Below are 15,077 nucleotides of genomic sequence, written 5' to 3' on the forward strand. Positions count from 1 at the left end.
CAGCAATGGTACTACTAGTATGGCAGCAAATAATAATAACAACAACAACAACAACAATGACAATAATAATAATAATAATAATAATAATAATAATAATAATAATAATAATAACAATAACTACTACAAGAATAATAATAATAATAATAATAATAATAATAATAATAATAATAATAATAATAATAATAATAATAATAATAATAATAATAACAAGCCGTATCATATACATTATTCTTATTCTTATTATTGTTATTATTCTTATTATTAGACGGGGTACTCGTGACTTGGCACTATCCATCGCTTCCTCACGCGAAGTTTAAGTTGTCCAATCAAAACGCACCAGCTCCTCGGACGCCGATTGGTCCGACGTTGCCGTCAAATGTCGCCGCCGTTACGTGTATTCACGATGCGTCTGCGCCCTTCTCCGCTTACGTTCACGTTCCCTCGGAGGGAGTTTACGCACCGGCGACAGGCTGCGCTCTGAAACAAACGCAATGACATAAACGAAGCCCAGGAACTAGATCCAAGTCAAACACAAAACCTGTTCCACTGTGCGGTTCGAGATGGTTTTAGAAACTATTTCCAGGATAATAAAAGTCCAGCTTCCAGCCTACCTGAAGAAGCTTCCGCTTCCGGAGACGATCGGCGGCTTTGCGAGGTTAACAGGTAAATAAAAGCGCTGCGGCTGTGCAGACCGTCCCATGCAGTCGTCGAGGACACTTCAATGTAGCTTTACTTCAACAACATGCGAATCAAACTTCTTGAAACTGAAGGGAAGTGTCTCATTAAACCCTCGCAACACTTTTTAAACGCTGTATGCTCGACGCAAAGATTATATCTTTTTAAATGTAAAACTTATTAAGAGGCAACTCGCCGATGACCTTAAAGCAGTTCTTATTTTAAAGCGGGGCTGTCCCCAACACGTTTCCACGTGTTGGCACTTCAACTCTGAGGAGTCACGGCACAATAATACATTGAGATTCAGATCCGATTGAGAGGGGATGTCAAGTCTGATTCCACCTGTCGTGTAAAAACAAGATTGAAAATGGAACAACTAATTCGACACTGTGTACAAGTTTAGTGGGTCTGATTTAAGCCCCAGAGCAAAACCACTGACACACATGAACTGTATGAATGAACCACGAAGACAGGTTCAGCTCAGTCCGCCCTACCAGTGGAAAATGACTAGAATGAATGTTTTCTGTCATTGTTTACAAAAAGTAATAAATAACAGAATTATTGAAAAACGATCTCGAAGTCTGACTCCATGTCTCCCCCATGCATATTCTCATTTGGTGAGAGTAAAGGTTCTCAAGCATTTAATTCAGTAGAATTTAGAGCCTGTCCTGTTCTCAGAGCTTGTGAGTCATGCCAGGCTGCTTTGCAGGATTTTTTTCAGGAAACAAATCCATTGGAAATTTGCTTATGTCCTCACACAAAAAACTCCTTTATGAGCGTGTTTGCAACTTTTCAGTGTGAAGTAAACTGTTCACTGAACTGACAAGACACTACAAACTGGTTCTCAAAGCTTCTAATTGGACATGTGCACAGGAATATGAAAGGGGGGGGTATAGGATGATGGTGGTTAAAGAAAAACAAATTAATCTCAAAGCAGATCACCATGACAGATGGAATTCAACTTGATTTGGGGGGGTCATATCAGTCCTGAATAGCTGAGAAGGAAAAATTGCCTTTTGTGATCAATTACATACACGCCCATTTATTGATGACTTCCAGTAGCCTTCTCAGGACAAAAACAAACAACTGAATGACTTTTATGACTGTAGTACTCGGTGATAAAGTTTGTGTCGGGCTTGTTCTCATGTGTTGAAGTAGAACGACACTGTATGTTGTTAAAAAAAAATCCCTTGGTAAAGCTGTGTCAGCAGTTATGAACTGGCAATAGATTCTGTCTGTGCAGATTAGAAGTAAATAGCTGAGCTCTTTATCCAGCCATCTTCTATACCGCTTAATCCTGAAGGATTAATGTTCATTGAGGAATTAAAAGTTTCTTCAACTTCCATCCGTCCATCTTCTTTACTGTTTAGTCTACGTAGGGGTTGTGGTGGCGCTATAGAGGTGAAGAAAATCCCGGGCGTCTCTGTCCCCTGCAACTTCCTCCAGCAAACCAGAGGACCCACCCACAGATGCAACATGCAATCTCCACTCAGAAAGACTATAAAAACCCGGACTCAGAGCGGGTCTATCTCGTTGTGAGGCGAGCGTGTAAAGCACTACACCATTGTGCAGCTGGAGCAGTACATTTATTCACACTTACAGTTCCGCTTCCCTTTTAAGGTGCGACGTTTCATCCGATGTTTGTGAAAACCACATTGTGACTCCTGCCAATAATAACGTACATACATTCTTTTTAATTTTTTTTCTATTCGAAACAGTCAAAAAACTACAAATCCTGTCAGCTAAACAAGTTCTGTCCAAACTAGCTTGGATGACTTCCACAAAGTAGACCCAATCCCTATTTGACACTGAAATACAAACATTTAACGACAAATTTTTTGAGTGTTTACGCAGCCTATGCACATGGTTTGCAGTACGTTATTGTATTTATTTTTCTTATACACGTGTCTGTATAATTGCTTTGCAGTGTCTGAATGGCTGCGGTTGCTGCCTCTCCTGGGTATCCTGGCACTGCTGGGCTATTTGACCATTCGCCCTTTTCTGCCTAAGAAGAAGAAGCAGAGAGACTGCCTGATCAACCTGAAGATCCAGAAAGAGAATCCAAAAGTGGTCAATGAAATCGACATTGAGGACCTGAAAAGCACGAACGTGTGTTACTGCCGCTGCTGGCGCTCCAAAACTGTAAGTTTTTGTTTTTTTATTTTCCTTTTTTTGTCCCCGACTGGTGTAGTTTGTTTGTTTCTCCGTGGAGATCATTAAATGAGGGGCTGTTGGGTGATTTGGCTTCTGTGCGATCGGATAATAATGTGCCGTTTCCCCGTTTCAGTTTCCTGTTTGCGACAAGTCCCACTTAAAGCACAACGAGCTGACTGGAGACAACGTGGGACCGCTCATACTGAAAAAGAAGATCCTATAATCCAGCACTGATGGCAGTTTTCCTGTAACCTGTTTGTAGTTTGCTTTGTCACATCTTTGTGTCACATTTTCTTAAAGGACAATCGACAGTCTAATCCTGTTGAAGCTGTCATCTTTCTTTCTTTTTTTTTTTTTTGTACCGATCAGAAGGTTTGACTTGTTTCTTTTCTAACATGCCGTTTGTTCACTCCTGTGGGTTGAGAGAGCAGCTTTTTGACACGACAGTAATGTCAGCTTTATTCTTTCTGGAGTGAATTCCACGCCACTGGGACCACCGAGAGGGCAAAACTTGAAAGATAATTGAGGTAACTTAAGACATTGAACCCATCAGGGGGAGAGGTTTTCTTCCCAGATGAATGACCCGAACGCTTACGACAAGTAACAAATGGAATTAATCATTTTTACTGTAAGACTGTTTATTAAACATCCAGCCTCTTTTTTTTTTATTATTATTATTATTAAAGCTTGCTTTCTTCTGCCTTGTATCATGTCTGTGCCAAATAACACTGTCACCATGTGGAATGTTCTCTTATAAGTTATTGTCAGTATGGGAGGCTACTTAATACTCTTTTAAAAGTGTTTGACTTTCACATGATGTATTCAGTTATGTTGCCTTCAAGCATTTCAAACTGCAGTTAAATGTCCGCAGTTTAACGGTTTTTAACTCGATGACGATCTTTTTGCCGTCTTCTGTTTCGTAATGGCGGCAATGTTATTCTGGCTGGAGTTCTTTTTTTTTTCAGCTGCAGCATTTCATACAGAGACGGCTTTTGTTTTCACATGTTTTTATCAACGATGTCCATGAATAACAGTAAAAACTCATAAATCATTCTACGAACCATCGATTGGATTATTCATCTTTAAAAAAGAAGAAAAGGAACGAATGGTCCGCTTATTTATGTTTACACGAGTCGTTAAATTCAATGGCAGAGACTCTGAGTGCATTGCTTTTAGATGTCTGTTTTGTCATTTCTTTTAAGTACAACTTGTAAAGAAAGTGTATATACTTAAACCAGAATTTCAAAATATTAAATTAATAAAATAATGTGAAATTAATTCAAATAGACTGTGAAGCAGATTAATGGCGACAAATGAGATGTTTGTACAATTCAGTTAATGACAGTTAATGTGTTTGAAAAGTGAAGCACCAGATTCCTAATAAATAAACTAAATATGAAATGAAGCGGAAAGCAGTTATTAGAACATTCAGCCCTGTGGGATGGAGCTCATCCCAGCTGACCGGATGAATGCAGGTCATAAGTTCATCACAGGGTGCACACACACACACACACACACACACACTGTCACACTTACTGGCAATTTATCGTCACCAGTTCACTTCAACAGAAGCACCAACAGAGACTGAAAGTGGCTGTGGGGTGAGAACTTTGACACCACACCTTGCGGCGTCTACACTGCAATAATTTCACACATCAAGTTTGCCAAGTCAAGAAAACAACAATACGGAGTTCATCTTTTAATTTATTGTTCAAATATCCGGTAAAAAAAAAAAAAACTACTGCTCAAATCTGTAAATTCATAAATGTCTATGTATAATCTTTCATGAGATTATATAAATTGAAGCACATGAAAAAAAAAAAAAAAAAACTAGAACATAAACGTGAAACATCTACTTTGATTCAAAATAACATTTTAAAAAAGGTTTGGTTTACGTGGATGTTGATTCATGGTTTTGTCTCGTGACAGTGATTATAGAGCTTTTTGGTTAGATGACCAGTTTGAGTTTTAGCAGCATTGTGTAGAAACCAACCTTGTGGATTATCATGCTTTTTTTTCCTGAGTGTTTGTAAACTATATACATCTTTATTGCCAACACAAGCAGCTAATCACACATTAAAAAATAAGATAAAATAAAAATTCAAATATACACAACACACAGCTTTATAAAAATGTACCGACTAAAATAGTTCTATGGAGTCTAATCCAAACAAAAATAATAAAACAGTGGTAATATCAAAACATTCAGTTTTACGGCCACTCAAAAGAAAACTCTTAAAAAATAATTTTTTTAAGTCAAAGTACAATAACTTAGGAAATCGAATCAGAAAAATAGAAAGACTGAATTCATGAGTCATGTCCTGTGAACATAAGTTACAGTATGTATCACCTCATATGTATTGACCCTAAACTGCCACTCACTCTTTGTTTGTGCCGTTCAAACAGCAGGCCGGTGGGATGGGCCTCATTTGTTTAGAGCTCGGGGCCCAAAAAAACCACCGGGGGCTAAAAAAATACAGAATGATTCATGTATTCCTGCAGGACGGCGAATATCAAAAGCAGAGACAAAGAGAGCCACTCGGTGGCTAAAGTAAAGCTCAAATATCTGAGGTGTCGGGAGTCTCTTTAAATGTCCTGACCACTTTGATGAGGTCAGAGTGTACTTTCATATGTGACAGGAGCGTCATCGTCATCTTCAGCTCCTGCTCCAGTGCCTGGGAGGGATGAAGAGGAGACGGATTAAAAACTTTTTTTTTTGCACCAGGAATATGTCATCACATTGAGTCTACAACAATATCACTGGGTAAACAGGTCAGCGAAGCGCTATGCAAATCCTCCTCTGTGCGTGCAGCTCTAACAGGTGAAGCAAGGAAAGCTGCAACAAGAGAGTGATACTCACTACTGGAACACAACTACCAAGCCACATTTCATGGGGTTGTTGAGTTCAATTGTTGAATTTGAATTTACCCACCTAATAAGAAGAAAGCTGATAAATTGGGTTTGACTCTCTCACCACAGACTGAGTTCTTGGGCCTCTGGAGGAGGCGGGGTCCACAGAGCCCTATGATAAGAGCACCTACTGGAGCCGTGAGGAGGATGGCGAGCACGGCCACAGTCAGCACGTCCATGCCGTACTTCTGCAGCGTCTCGTCATTCATCGTTCTGGCCATGTCCAGAGCTTTGGAGCCGATAGCGGCCTGAGGAAGACATCACACCCGACCTCAGGAAGATGTTCTCAAAGAGCAGACATGACTTCACATGACCTATCCAGAGAGAGCAGCCGACTGAAGAAAAGCTTTGTATTTCATCATTCACATACCTGCACTGTTGCTTTGGGCATCCATGCAAGGGCGATGAATATTTTTTCCCTCATGTTAAAGCCTGCGCACAATACACAGACGAAGGTGAACAGCAATCGAACCAGCAGAGCGATGAGCAAGGAGGCGATTCCCAGCCCTTGGGAGAGACATGAATACCAAGACATACTGTTAGAAAGCAGAGGCTCCTGTAACACTGACATCAGCAGTGCCGTGTGCAGAGAATTGCAACAACAATGTTCAGAAAGCTCAGATTACCACCATTTCCGGACGATAAGCTGATACTGTTTTCATTCTTTTTTAACCCTGCAGCCTATGACAGAGCTAATTTATGGATTTTTACAGGTTAATGACTTTCATGCCGCCAATGCATGGGTGATGCGTTCAGGTGCATCACGTAACTCCGATCCTTTATCTATCTATCTCACCGACTGTGTGTCCTTCCAGCTGAGAGAGTCGGATTTCCGCTCCAATCAGTCCGAATAGCAGAGGCTGAAACACGTCCCACGCCCATCCCACCACCTCCTCCACACGAGCCTCGAGACAGACAAAGAACAAAAATGTCTTGTAAGTTTTCTTGTGGAGACTTTTAAATACTGATAACATCTTAATGTAAATTCCTGTGGAACAGCAGTAAGTGTGTTTGAAGAATTCACTACGAAATACACATTTCTGCCGAGCGGAGCTTTTCTCAACAGAACCTCAAAGCAAACAGAGAGGAGGAGAGCAAACAACAGGAGTACAGCATAAATCGTTCGAAATTACTTTTTCTGTTCCCCAGCCGAGGCCGCCCAGGAAAGCCAACACCAGAGTGCAGAGGCCTCCGGAGCCGGGAAAGCCTGCAACATCACTGCCAAACACAGCGAAGACAGACAGACTCAGCACAAAGAAGGAGCGCTTCATCACCAGGTGTTTCTAGGACGGAAGGGGAAACAGTTTAGAAAATGTCAACATTAAAAAAAAAAAAAAAACACGTTAGCCACACCAACAACCACCACAACCCCTGGATGTGAAAAACTACTAAACATGCAATTGTAGAGTTAGACTGTATATTTTGTTTGTGGAAAGAAGTTCTGTTACAAAACTCATTATAACGGGGTATATTTTCTACTTTAGTGAATCCAATCTTCTTCTTTTTTCTTTTTTTTTTTAAAGATCATCAAAAGTTTCTTTTGGCAACTAATTTGTACTCAAATCTTATTAAGATATTTCAACTTTAGGAGTGAGGGTGACACCAGAAGCCGAGGCAGCACTTCCCCTACCTGGTCAACACTCGGGAAGTATTGGATGAGAAAGCCAAGAAGAATTCCAGCGACCATCCCTCCAGCCACCTCCAGGACACCTCGTAGGAGGTTATACCAGGTGGACCCTACAAAGATTAAAGAGGAAATCTATTGATTATGAACTGCTCTGATATCTCTACATATAGAGAAAAACACCTACTGCACAGGATCTTCAAGCAAATTGCACACAAGCACCCTCTGCTGAGCTCACGACGAACTGTAAACATTATCTCTGGACCTGATTGTACGTCTTGTAAGACGTTTCGCTCCATACCCCAGTGGTTCATGTCGCCGCGTGACACGGCAGCAAAATGTCTTCCAAGACATGAATGACCAAATCCAGTTACCTTGAGTTGTAAACATTTGCTGTTTACTCTGTATGCTTTTCAATGTTACCTGCTGAGCCTGCAGCCTCTCCTCACAGATAAGGTTGGTGTTGTGTGACAAAAAAAAAACAACTAAGCAAAACACTGAATTCAACACTTCCACTGATGCAAGCACACCTGTGGCGAAAGCCATGCCCAAGCATGTGGTGAAGCCTGTGATAGCGAGAATATCATCAAAGCTGCCTGCAGCCATCAGCAGGGTGGGAATGCCCTGCTCCACTCCGTATCCATCTTTCTGCAGCAGCAGCATGGAGGGCACCACCACGGCGGGGGAGACAGCACCCAACACAAACCTTACAAAGACAAAAAAAAAAAGAAAAGTTGATCATTTAAGCAGCGAAATGTCATTTTAAAAAGGACCCGACATCACATATAATGTGACCGCGCGCCGCTATCAGGCCGTCGTCACTCCACAATGAACTGCGTGTGAGCAGATCATCATTTTTAGTCGATCTACGATTTTTCCCTTCTTCATGGGAAACTGTTCTTTGTAGGTGCAGTGGCTTGCTCAGGGTCAGTCCAACTTATCTTTGTCAATATCCTTCCATGACATATTTGCAACGCTTGGCTGAACGTCTCGCTCTCACAACTCAGGCTGCGACAGAGTCTTTACATCCAGCTGAGGATTTACGCATGTGTAAACCAAACATCAGGTTTTATTTATTTGTGGTTTGTGAACTTGTCAAGTGCTACATGTGAGCCTTTAGCACAGTTACAACATGTTCCCGTGATGGACAGCAGGTTTTTTTTTTTCCCCCATTGTGTAGTCACTGTTCAGCTTTTAGAAAATTTAGAAAAATTCGAAAATCCCTTTTATTAAAGCTCATACTCTCCATAGTCTGCAGCTGGGGAACCTTCCTCAGAAACCAATATTTCATTTGAAAATCTGCGGAATAAATTACATTTCCACTGTACAATTAAAAAAAAGCTGTCTATTAAAAGGAGGAATGCATGTCAGTACTTGTTCTCATGCTGCTGTGTTTTAATAGAGGAAAAAAGAAAGGTTGGGATGGAGGGAAGTGTTATATTTACCCAAGGATGAAGCCCCACACCCAGGGCAGGCCCATGAGGAAGTGAGAGACCAGAGCAACAGTGCAAGCTTCAATCAAGCAGGGCCCGCATGCCACACGGATGCACACAGATTTTAGTTTCCTCAGTGCCTGACAATGGAAACATACACAATTAGGAGGGGGTTTTTTAACCAGTAAATAAAGTCTTTACGTGCACCGTGATGTTTTATTCACACTCACAAAAGATGACTTGAGTACTACCAAGCACCACTGTGTTGTGATGCTCAACTACAAGAAAACTTGCAATATTGAAACGTTGAAAAACTGTCCGGAAAAATGACAGGCAAAACTGTAGCAAAACATTTACGTTCGCAGGAAAAATACTTTTCCAAGATTACTTTCAACATGTTCTGGACGCTGGACAGATAAGTCTAACGTGTGACGACAACAAATTGGACCAAAACATTCATCAGTTACTGGAAGTGAAAACGTTCAGTCCTTGGAACAGGATTGTCATACATTCAGAGGTGAGGACCTTATCATTGCCTGTGTGCAGACATTTAGAGTATGTAACATACCATGGGATCCAACCCCAGGCCTGCTCTGGCCAGGATGATAGCCAGAGCAATATTCCTGAGCGATCCAGACCACCTGAAGTTGATGTAAACCTTGTCTGTTACGACTGGGATGTTTCTCAGCGTGAAGCCCATCAGCAGCATACCTGCAGCACCACAGAGGGAGACGGCGAGAGGGAAAGTAATCCGTTTTACTATGGTGTTGTTTATTCTTCTGCTCCGTTTCTCACAGCGATACAGAGCACGGAAAAGGCTCATGTGTTGATTTTTTTGACAGCAGGTTGCTCAGATAGTTTTCACCTGGGGTGCGTACAGGCGGTGGAAATTGTAACTGTATGGGGTCAGGTTGTAACAGCCCATATCTTGTTATTTCATCTGAGCATTCCCATGCAAAAAAAATTAAAAATCAAGCAACACAATTAAAGATGGAATTTGGAATTACAAAAACATGAAAACAACAAGACTATCAAAAGAATATATTTAAGACTGGTAATGACTGAGCACTCCCCTTCTGGCCTAAACTGAACGGAATCTTTTAAGCGGATGAACTGAAAACAAGTCAGAATCTATTCCTTATTTCACTGCTAAAAAGGTTAAACAGACATCTCAGAGAAAACGGGAAAAGCCCATTTAAAAGATATAAAATCCAAGTTGAGCTGTGATGTACCTTTTGATGCTATTGACAGAGAGGGAGCGGCTACAGTTTCCCTGATTTCTTTCAAGGAAACTGATGAAAATCAACGGCAAAGTCAGATTACATGGCATTTATATTCCACTCTCATCAATGCTGTTTATCGCAAACTCAGGATTACTTAGAGCAGAAATGCCCTATTTGCTATATTTTTGTTTTTTTTACACTCAATGAAATAATAAAAAGACACAATTTGACATTAGAGCAAGTCGGTGACTCCAAGCTTCAGCACCATGCTCCAAACACTTTTAATCAACAGTAACAAGAACTAATTTGGAAATTTTAATAGTTAGTTAATGGAAATCTTCTTTTTTTTTTTTTAACAGTTTTCACTGACATATATGAGTCAAAGCTATCATTATAAAAATCACCTCTGCAGACATTAGGTAACTTAAATGATGTACTGCACATAACCCCAAACTAATTATACAGTCATTACAGACAGTGCTGGCACAGTTCTACAGTTTTCAAGTTTTGCAATTGGCACCTCAACTTTTATTTTTTTGTCAAACTCCAAAATAATGGAGAAAAAAACCCAAACAAACCTTGATTCTAACCAAAAAAATCTCAGCCAAAGCCTAAAGAAAAGCTGGCTTCACCGCACAATCATGGTTAATCAACATCGAAGAGGAATGTGTGTGCATTTGGATTAAACAAAAACCCTGGTAAGTTAAGAAAAAATAAAAAACCTTCATCTTCTCACATACCCAGCAGCGGTGGAAACGGCGGGAGTTTGGGCAGACGAATGAGAGCCACCACTTTGCCACCGATGACCGCGGAGATGAAGAGCACTGTGATGCCAAACAGGTTTCCTCCTGGAAGGCATTCTTCCTCTGTGACGGACCAAACCACCCCGAAGAGCACAGCTGCCAACAGCACTGCAGAAGACATGTTGGAGGGCCTACAGGTCAGACTTCACCGTCGTGAGTGATAAAGAGTTTATAGGTAATCCAGGAGTTATAAACTGATTATGGAGTACGATGTGTGTATTCATATTTTTGACCAACTTAAAATCCTCAAAAATATACCATTAAACAAACATGACTACTCGGAGCCCCGGAGGAGTGAGTTCTGTGTGAGAAAAGCTTAAAATGTAAATGGGTTCATCTGTGCACATCCGAGTTCATTCAATGGGAAAACAAAAAAGGAATGGCCCGTCAACATATGATAGGAAACTGTGGAGAACCCCCGGGCAAAACCAGTGCTCACCTTTCGTAATAAGAGAGGCAAGGAGGCCTCGTGGTGGACAGGGGCAAAACCGGTGGAGCAAAGGGCAACAGACCACCGGGGGGTCGGTGTTGGTGCCTGCGTCCACTACGGGGTTGCGAGGAATGAAATAGGTGGTCTCCTCGGTAATGTTAGGGGTCGAGCAGCGCCGCACCACCACTTGGATCTGGTTAACATTTAAGTGCTTTAAAAAAAAAAAAAGAAGATAAAAGAAAAACACATCAGCGATCATGATTACAAAAATGGGCAAAACATTTATTAATTTTACACAAAATAAGCAGTATATATAGTCCAAAAGGCAAAACAAAAAAACTATTCCAACACAATGAGTCGAATATCATCCTTAAACAGTCATAGAACATAATGAACATTGTGGGAAATCAGTTTGTTTTTCCCGCTGTATATTTCATTGCTTTAACCTCAATGCCCTATCAGTATGTTGGCACACACACTCGCCATACCGGAAGAAAATAATGTGCTTATTGTACCCTCGAGGAAGATAAAGCAGCGATGTGAACTTTCCCTCATTCCGATAGCGGTGAGTACATTTTCACTGTCTTTGTTACATTTCCGTGCTGAATCAAAGGTCTGGCTTTGCATTAAAACAATCTCACATTTAAAATAAACAGAAGGATTAGGAAAATAAAGTAAAGGATTTAAACTAAACAGTTCAGAGAAAAATGCATGGAGCATGGAAGTAATAAAGTAACATCGGAGTTTCTTGCTACAAACAGAGGAGCCATGTGAAAAAAAAAATCTATATTACTTCAGGTTATAAAAAAAAAAAATACTCTAAACTCATAATCGAAACAACTGATTTTCAATCCGATATTCCTACAAAGAAAAGCATCTTTTACTGGCATGCTTCACAGAGTTCCTCTTGTGCATAAACTCTGGTTAGTAAAGCTAGTTTACCTCCACATGGTTCGCAGAAGGCAGCGTGATTCTGTCCGGCAGTGGGCTGGGTGCTGGACTCGGAACAGGACTGGGTGCAGGACTGGGTGCAGGGCTCGGCTCCGGGGTGGCAGGCTTCTGTTGGGTGTCCTCCATGGCAGCTTGCTCCTTTATTTTATGCTCTGCTCTCTTCTTTATCACAGTGCATCAAGCCCAGGGGTGGGGTTGGCCATGGATGGGCAGTTCCTTCTCGTTCTCACCTCAGGGTCCTGTTCAAGTCAACACATTACGGCCAGCAGGAAAACAAGATAATAGTTTATAACGGGAATGGAGCTGTTGGTCCACCTGCGGGTACTGGGATGACGTGAAATGACAAATGCGGTCTAATGAGTTTCTATAAGTGGACAAAAATAGTGAAATTGCTTTTACAAATCGTGAGCAGAACCGCAGATGTGTAATATTTAGTGCAATTTTTGGTATTTCTACTTCCTTTGATAGTTTTTGGGGGGATATTTGGAGTCACAACTCAGTTGTTTCATGGCATAAGGGTGTTGATGTAATTATTTCTGTTTGTTTTTAGTTATTTTAGCAATCGTCTGCCACTGTGTAGTTATGTAGTGTATCTTGTTGGTTTTTTATTTGGGCTTCCATTCCATTGTACAGAGTTTGTATCATGTTTTGAAGGGAGTTTTGCGCGACTCCGTTTACTTGGTTTTATTTGAAGCGCTCTATCTCTTCCAGAGAGCTACATTACATTCCTCAGTCTGAACCGTGGTTCCTTGACTCATTACAACAGTCCGCCTCAGTCCGTTATGGGTGTTAAAGTAGGAGCTGTAAACCGGTAATGATAATGTGATAATGTGTGTGAACTAGTAAAATCTACTGGAGTTCACGCCTCATGACTCTTGTTTGAATTAAATTCTATGAGCCTTATAAAACATATACATAAAAAAGTGAGCCACTGCAATATTATTCCGGTACACCAGAACCATTTTATATGTTCCACAAATGAGGTTTATTGTACAGTTCTAAGTGATATGTTGCAGAGATTTTGAAGCCTCTTGAGTTTTTAACAAATATTTCATGCCATATTTTATGTTTACGTCTGATTTTTGTCATTTGACATCTCCTCGTACTGATTTTATGGCCCAAGTTTCATTCTACATCTGTGCTCAGTTTGTATCGCCAGTCTGATTAACAATATTGTGTCACATTGTGGTAGATTTACGACTGAAAGATTAGTGCATTTTTATGCAGTTGACAGCAGTTAATGTTGTTTGCATTTTGGTAATAAAGCATATTTTTGTAATCATAAGGTGTTTGTGTCACACAAATTTACCGGGACAGCGTTTTTGCTTCCCCCTCACCCAAGCAAATTATGATCTGGGAGTCTGACTTGACAGTAGTTTTGAAACTTCCCGGGAAGTGTGACTCAATCTAAGTCACAAGTTAGAACTAAGACTAAGGTGGTCTTTCTACCTCCAACTATAAAAGACATGGTCTGTGGGTCACATTGCAGCCCATGCAAATGTCCGACGAACTATGAATGAATGAACGTTTTTACAGGTGATGAGCAGGTAGTCTTGATTTAGTCTCTGCCATTTAAAGTCTTGGTCTTGTCTTGGGATGCTCTGGTCTTGGTCTCAACTCAGTCTTGGTCTAAATGATCTTGACTACAACACCAGTGAAACATTTGTTGTCCTTAAAAATGATCAATGTTGATGGACTGCGATCTATCATGAGGTCAAGACTTGCGACTCTTCCAAATTGATCAGAGTCCCACATGTCTGTGCTGCTGTTTGTCATAACTTTAACTTACAAAAACCTGTGACAGGTGTAGATAATAAGTGGGCTCTAACTCTGGCATTTAAGCTTTTCCACGGGTAGCCAATGGAGGCGAAGCAAACGCTACTACGATGTTTTGACAGTCGCGGATGGCAACAGACGTTGGTTAATCCAATTGTGAGTGAAGCACACTAATCAATGCTTACGGCTCCACCATATGGCGCCAGCGTTAGCTCAAGTGGGTTACAAGTAGGTTAGAGTTAACAAGCAGGAACAAATGGAATCGGGGGTGTCGTAAACAGCGTTTGGGATGGGGGGGCATGTTTGGGGGTTTGCAGTGCGTCCATCTGACAGCTAACAAACACGCGTGTGTGTGTGTGGGTGAACCACCGAGACCCATTTTCGGACAGTAGGACAGCAGCAAGCGCGTTATTTCACTAGCTGCAGGTGAACTAGGTCGTATTCTTTTCAGTAGCTTACGCCAAACATTAATCACTCCTGTCGCGACCTTTACGCGAAAACAAAAAGCTGCGCGCGGGGGGGTGGAGGTGGAGGGGGGGGGGTCCGCGTTGCCACGCAGAAACGCGTCGACACACCGGTAGTGAAGTCACTTGAGCGAGCGTTTACGCGAACAAGGAAAAGAGGTGTTACTGGGCCACTTTCATCACCAAACCGGGTGGTCAATACCGGAACCGAGCCACTTCCAACAAGCCTCCGTTTGACATTTCGTATAAAAGCGTTATTCTTCACGCAACGCGGAAAGATGACTCTTGTCCGATAATGGATCCATCGCCGGTAGCCCACTTGTTCCATACCAACAGCTGTCATTTCTCCACAAGCGCAGCTAGTAGCAGTAGCAGCTAGCCGCGCACCCCCACGGTCCCTCACTCCCTAAATAAAAGACACGGAGGAGGAAAAGGCAGCTCACCTCATGTAGTAGACGTTCCCGTCGCCCGAGAGCCGTCAGAGGTAGACGTTTTCCTGGCAGATCCACCAGCTGGGTGAAGGGAATGAGGCGGATTAGTGGTGTCCCAAAGGGAGTGAGTGGAGCGGAGCTCACACGGTGCTCTGCTGGAGGGGGGCCAGATGGGTGCGAGGGAAATAAAGTTTCTCAAATAC

The 15,077-nt window shown here is 41.6% G+C and overlaps 2 protein-coding genes across 3 annotated transcripts; one reads left to right on the plus strand and one right to left on the minus strand.

Annotated features, from left to right (window-relative positions):
* Positions 1-381: 381 nt before the first annotated feature.
* cisd2 (CDGSH iron sulfur domain 2) lies at positions 382-4,232 on the plus strand. The gene is made up of 3 exons (XM_080462938.1): positions 382-663; positions 2,603-2,817; positions 2,963-4,232. Exons 1-3 carry the CDS (start codon positions 561-563, stop codon positions 3,050-3,052), a joined length of 408 nt encoding a protein of 135 aa, XP_080319064.1. The 5' UTR covers positions 382-560; the 3' UTR covers positions 3,053-4,232.
* A 283-nt stretch (positions 4,233-4,515) lies between these two features.
* LOC308109511 (sodium/hydrogen exchanger 9B2) lies at positions 4,516-15,031 on the minus strand. 2 transcript variants are annotated; one of them, XM_080463110.1, is made up of 13 exons: positions 14,887-15,031; positions 12,195-12,442; positions 11,262-11,463; positions 10,760-10,930; positions 9,365-9,507; positions 8,809-8,936; positions 7,894-8,069; positions 7,370-7,476; positions 6,873-7,022; positions 6,536-6,644; positions 6,110-6,246; positions 5,804-5,987; positions 4,516-5,504 (listed from the first exon to the last, which is right to left on the minus strand). In XM_080463110.1, the coding sequence occupies exons 2-13, from the start codon at positions 12,327-12,329 to the stop codon at positions 5,443-5,445; spliced, it is 1,704 nt and encodes a 567-aa protein (XP_080319236.1). In that variant the 5' UTR covers positions 12,330-12,442; positions 14,887-15,031; the 3' UTR covers positions 4,516-5,442. The 2 variants fall into 2 exon arrangements, with proteins under 2 accessions (XP_080319236.1, XP_080319235.1); XM_080463109.1 differs by having other exon boundaries at positions 5,762-5,987.
* Positions 15,032-15,077: the final 46 nt, after the last annotated feature.

Source organism: Lipophrys pholis (assembly GCF_963383615.2).
Source record: "Lipophrys pholis genome assembly, chromosome: 5".
NCBI lineage: Eukaryota > Metazoa > Chordata > Actinopteri > Blenniiformes > Blenniidae > Lipophrys > Lipophrys pholis.

Coding starts and splice junctions, on each gene's coding strand:
- cisd2 (XM_080462938.1), top strand. CDS start 561: ATGGTTTTAGAAACTATTTCCAGGATAATAAAAGTCCAGCTTCCAGCC. Junction 664..2,602: donor CGGCTTTGCGAGGTTAACAG/GTAAATAAAAGC, acceptor ATTGCTTTGCAG/TGTCTGAATGGCTGCGGTTG. Junction 2,818..2,962: donor GCTGCTGGCGCTCCAAAACT/GTAAGTTTTTGT, acceptor TCCCCGTTTCAG/TTTCCTGTTTGCGACAAGTC.
- LOC308109511 (XM_080463109.1), bottom strand. CDS start 12,329: ATGGAGGACACCCAACAGAAGCCTGCCACCCCGGAGCCGAGCCCTGCA. Junction 8,937..9,364: donor GCCTGGGGTTGGATCCCATG/GTATGTTACATA, acceptor TTCCATTGTCAG/GCACTGAGGAAACTAAAATC. Junction 8,070..8,808: donor GTGTGGGGCTTCATCCTTGG/GTAAATATAACA, acceptor TGTCTTTGTAAG/GTTTGTGTTGGGTGCTGTCT.